Genomic DNA, 5,719 nt, shown 5'->3' with positions numbered 1-5,719 from the left:
TTCAAACGCAATTCGAAGCTCCTTCTCGGCCCCGACGAAATTCGTCCCATTGTCAGAGGAAATGACCTTGCAAAAACCTCTGCGGCTTACTAATCTTTTAAAGGCATTGAGGAAGCTCGATGTTGATAGATCTCCGACAAACTCTAAATGCATCGCCCCGGTGCACATGCAAATAAAAGCGCAAATATAACCCTTGGTGGCCCTCGCTCCTCTCCCATGAGTGAACTTGTAAGAGTATGGTCCAGCAAAATCGACAGCAGGGTGGATGAAACAGCGCCCGTAGGTGGTTTGGATCGCAGGTAGATCCCCCATTGATTGTGCGGCGAGATTGCAGTTGAGACAGGTGCGCTTTACGCATTTGCGATATGTGCTACGAATTAGGCTGCGGGCGCCAATAACCCAATATCGACGTTGCAGGATGGTTTGCATGATGCGGGGTCCAGCGTGTAATGTGAATTCGTGAATATCGCGAATGATCAGTTTCGCAAGTGGGCAGTTTTTGGCAGGATAATCGGATGTCTTACGTCAGCAGCTACTTCAGCGTTCTTGATCCTACCTCCTACTCGCAAGACGTTTTTCCCATCGAGATATGGCTGCAATGTCAAAATACTACTCCGAAGCGGAATCGGCTTTCTTCTGTTACAAAGAGAAATTTCATTAGAAAAATACAGTGATTGTGTATACCTTATCAAGCGCAGTTCAGCTTCGGATATCTCTTGACAGAAGGGAGGACCGACCCGTTTAGCAGCGTTGATTCGTGTCTTAACACCAGCGTTGACGAAAAACCTTAACACGTAAGCAATGATGCGGCGCAGCTTGGAATACGATGAATATCTCATCAATACCGGCCAGTGGTCATCTGAGCTCGTAGCATGGGCGACGACCTTGCTACGAACGCCCAACTGAGATGTGTGTTGCGAAGGTGATAGCTTCCAGAAATGGTCAGGACCTTTTAAGAATTCAGGACCAGACCACCATAGTTTTTGATGCAGTAGTTCAGACGGAGCCAATCTGCTGGATTCAGTTCAGAGCGGATATGGTTCCAACATTCAGGCGGTAAAACTTCTTGGATGTCAGCAACGCGATTGGCAACGAAAGTTATCCACTTACTAGGATGCGCCTGAAGCCATGCCAATGTAATAGTTGAGTCAGTCCAAGCATAGATCGGATAGCGGAGATCACCCCAGCTATGTAACACGTTTCGCGCCAATTTAGCAGCAAGATGTGCAGCGCACAATTCTAAGCGTGGCAGGGTTGTTGTTTTAAGTGGTGCTACCTTAGTCTTCGACGAGATCAGCACAACAGTATTACTGCCGTCGTTGTGTAATGTGCGCGCGTACATTACGGCAGCGTAAGTGCGTTCGGAAGCGTCAGCGAAAATATGTAGCTTAGTGAACGACTCACCTGCTCCTGAGCCAAACCAGCGACTTATCTTTAAACTTGATAGCAGTAGTAACTCCGAGCGATGTTGTCGCCACTGTGCTGCGATGCAGTCTGGAATAACGTCATCCCAACCGACACTCATACGCCAGATCTCCTGAAACCACATCTTTGATCTTTTGGTCGCTGGAGCGAGCAGACCCAGTGGGTCGAAAAGCGTGCTAGCATCAGACAAGAATGTTCTCTTCGTTAAAATAGTGGGTGGTTGATTCAGATTAACTGAGAACGTGAAGTAGTCCTCCTCTGTATTCCATATCAGGCCCAAGGCATGGACATCTTTACTATCGACTAGGTAGTGTGATATATTTTCCGATGCATTCGAAACATTTTCAAAAAGTTCCGCACAATTAGACGCCCATTTTCGAAGTTCGAAGCCCCCTTCCTTCAGTTTTTCGGAGACGTTTCGTTGTAAACATAGCAGCTCTTCTTTAGAAGACGCACCAGTGAGGAGATCATCCATGTAAAAGTCCTTATGGATGACGGCAGCAGCCTTCTCACAAATGTGTGACGAATATTTTGCGGTTTGTTGCAGCGATTTAACGGCTAAGTAGGACGCAGCGGCAACACCATAAGTAACGCGCAACATGCGATAATCCTTTATGGGTGACGTCGGGTCACGACGCCAGACAATGCGTTGTAGATCGAGGTTTTTCGTGGACATGCATATTTGGCGGTACATTTTCGCGATGTCCGCGGTTACTGCGTAGCGATGCGTTCTGAAACGTGTTAAAATTGAATATAAATCAGGTTGCAATTGGGGACCAACAAATAATGCATCATTCAACGAATTCCCGGTGGTGCTTTTGGCGGACGCATTGAACACGACTTTCAATTTAGTCGTGACGCTTGACTCTTTTACAACGGGGTGATGCGGCATATAGAACGTTTGATCCGTTGACGGTGGTGCAAGTTCCATGTGCTTCATGTCGATGAGTTCTTGCATGAACTCATTGTAGCTTTGGCGTAGGTCGTCATCTCGCGCAAGTCTTTTTTCGATGCTTAGTAGACTTCGAACAGCATAACTTCGTGATGCTCCCAAGGGCACGTCAGATTTGAGCGGCAGCTCTACTATAAATCGACCGTCAGGTGACCTTCTGTGCGTTTTTTCGAAAAGCTCTTCACAATAGCGTTGTTCGTAGGTGAGGTGGGCCTTTTTCGGTGCTTCTTCTAACTCCCAAAGTCTAGTGAGCGCTCGATCTAACTGAACTTCACAATGCAGAGACTGTAAGCCGAGCGAAGTGGATTCGGATCCATCGACATTTCCAAACAACGTCCAACCGAAAACCGTTCGTTGAGCCATGGGCGTACCGGGTGGGCCCTTACGAATCTCCGAGCAGAGGAGCTGTCCCATGACGTCCATTCCGACCAAGATATCGATACGCTCGGGTTTCATGAAGTGCTGATCGGCTAAAAGTAGATCTTGTATGGGCGGCCACGCCGACACCTTCAAGGGCTGTGTTGGCAAATCACTTCTGATTTTAGGCAGAATCAATGCGTCAACAGTAAAGCATTGGGCTGAAAAATGAGATGATACTGAAAGTAATACTTCACCTCTAGAGCGTATCCCTTGGGAGGAACCAATTCCAGAAATCAATATTGCGGACCCTCTTCGCGGTAATCCCAAGCGTTGTACACATGACTCGGTTACGAAGGAAGCAGGCGAACCAGAATCAAACAGCAAGCGAGAGGGTTGCCAATGACCAGAGCAATCGCGTACCTGGACTAAGGCGGTCGTCAACAGCACAGTTCTTTCTCTTGGATGAGGCTGGTTGGGATTGGCATTCAAATATGAAGACGTACAGGCAGCAGCGGTGTCTGTGGAAGGACCGTTAGCGGATGAAACGGTTGCGTTCGTTTGATGCATGACGTCTGCGGCGGGGGAGAAAGGCCTAAGAGAGGCGCTGTTGACGAAATGAGCAACGGTTGTAGCGTTAGTTGTAGCGGTAGTATTATGCAACAGCGTGTGATGGCGTTGATGACAAATCCTGCATGCAGAAGTGCTGTTACACTTTGCCTTATAATGGCCTGAACTCAAGCAGTTCATACACACGCGCGATTTTCTCACAAATTTCGATTTACCCTTTGCGTCAAGATCCCGAAATTTTTACAACTGTATATTTTGTGTGGCCCGTTACAAAATGTACAACCCGTGCTGTTCTGATCTTGCACTGCGTGAAACACATTCGTAGACTTACACACCGACGCGGTTTTACCCTTAGCAGGCACTAATACCGTTGACGATGATAGCATTGATAGAGAACGATATCTAACTTCTAAAAACGTGGACAGCTGTTCGAATGACGGAGGCTCATCAGTGACGAGTGATAGCTCCCATTGCTCTCGTGTCTCGAAGTCTAATTTATTGACTAGTTCGTACACTAGCCAATCGTCCCAAAATTCCACTGGGCATCCCAAAGCCTTAAGCTCGCGTATGTGTTGCTGGAAGGCGTCGATCACTCCCTTAATTGCGTCGGCGGTATCACTAGCTGCCCTCTTAACGTTGGCCATAGCTCTAAAATGTCCTTCAGCTATAACGCGCATGACCTTATACCGCGATTTTAGTAGGTCCCAAGCTTCTTCATAGTTAACATCACATATCTTAAACCCACTTATGATTTTTAACGCGTCACCCCTTAAACAACTACGAAGATAGTGAAGTTTTTCACCATTTGACAATGCGGCATTACAGTCGACTAAGGTAGAAAATGCGTCAAAAAAACCGATCCACTCCGTGGAGTCCCCAGAGAATTTAGGCAGCTCCATCTTTGGCAGCCGTATTGCTGCAGACACAGGCGTTGTCACGGACGCGGGTTGCGCTTCGGCACGACACTTCTGCGCGCGATTGAAATTTGCTAAAGCCGTAGAGTACCACGTCTCAGCTTGAATTCGCACACTTTCTTCAATGTCCATATTGTCACTTCCACACGAAATTTCGACCGCATCTTGAGCGCTATTAAAGCGAGTCCACTGTTCACTGAGCAGTTGCATATAACTTTTTATGCTTTCTGCATCCATCGTAAAAGCATCGTCCGTAATCTTAGCCATATACCGCTTAATGGCGTTAAGTGCAGAGTCGCGTGTTTTTACCGAGCTCGACATTTTTCTTGTCCTTGTAGATTTGAAGGACGATATTCGCACTGCTATCACGCACAACTCAACGCACTAGAGCTCCCCTTTTTTTTTTTACCTTGTTCACTGGTTACTTAATATTTAACACTAATTAATCGCGATAATACACTTTCATTTAATTAGCCGAAACCGACTGGTAGAAGAACCCAAAAAATGCTAATTATTTGCGATATGTAGTACTTGTATGCACCTTAGCCAAAATCTATTGGTTAAACTTTAAATGCTCGCGGGCTTGACTTATCCGGCTCGAAGGACCAAAATGTTGACGCGGATTGCTTAAAGAAAAACATAACCGCTTCGTTTCAAATAGATTCTTGTATTATAACCAGCGTACCCTCGCCCGCTTCGCTAGACGATAAATTCAATGATTTGATGAAAGAGAATAAAATTAATTCGAAACAAAGCAAATTCTTTGATACAATTTCATTCGAACTTTATTGTAACACTTTTTGGTTTTTTCATCTTTCGTGTAAATGAATAATGACGATGGTTTGCCTACTCGTGAGCAAGCTACATACAATTGTCCATGAGAAAAAATTGGGTATTCTAAATTAATACCGCACATTTGTAGAGACTGTCCTTGCGCCTTATTAATTGTAATAGCGAAGGCCAGGCGAATAGGGAACTGCAAACGTTTGAAATCGAATGGTAAATCCGTCGGAATCAGCGGAATTCAGGGTATCAAAACGCTTCTCCTTTGTACTTCCATTTCAAAATTGTTACTTCGATAACGTTATCCATTAGTGTCTTCACAGCGAGTCTGGTACCGTTGCAAAGTCGTGGCACATTAATGTTGCGCAGCATAATAATCAGTGCTCCAATTTTTAATCGTAATGAGGTGGTAGGCCTGGCAAATCGAGTGAGTTTAAGAATTCAATTGGATAATTTACGACGTCATCTTGATCAGTAATAGTGTCCATTGATTTACTTATATGCAACTATATCACCAGGTATTTAATCCAAAATAGCTGCATTTATATCATTGACGTCCTTATTTTTCCCAACTAAAATTGCTCTTTCGCTGAGCCAATCATGGTTTTAGTAATGTTGAACTATGTTTGGAAATACACTCTGTATCAATGCCTCTTTAGACTGTGCAAAAGTGCAGAAATTGTTAGGCAATGTAATCATTCCTGTTGGATCGACAGAC

The 5,719-nt window shown here is 45.2% G+C and overlaps 1 protein-coding gene across 1 annotated transcript; it reads right to left on the bottom strand.

Moving 5' to 3' along the window:
- Positions 1-952: 952 nt before the first annotated feature.
- On the bottom strand, positions 953-4,539 carry LOC128870195 (uncharacterized). Its single transcript, XM_054112789.1, has 2 exons — positions 3,585-4,539; positions 953-3,465 (listed from the first exon to the last, which is right to left on the bottom strand). Exons 1-2 carry the CDS (start codon positions 4,537-4,539, stop codon positions 953-955), a joined length of 3,468 nt encoding a protein of 1,155 aa, XP_053968764.1.
- Between the last annotated feature and the right edge of the window lie 1,180 nt (positions 4,540-5,719).

The sequence above is a fragment of the Anastrepha ludens genome, chromosome X (genome assembly GCF_028408465.1).
Source record: "Anastrepha ludens isolate Willacy chromosome X, idAnaLude1.1, whole genome shotgun sequence".
Taxonomy (NCBI): domain Eukaryota; kingdom Metazoa; phylum Arthropoda; class Insecta; order Diptera; family Tephritidae; genus Anastrepha; species Anastrepha ludens.
The sequence above is the reverse complement of the archived record's forward strand: the minus strand, read 5'-3'. Positions and strand labels throughout refer to the sequence as shown.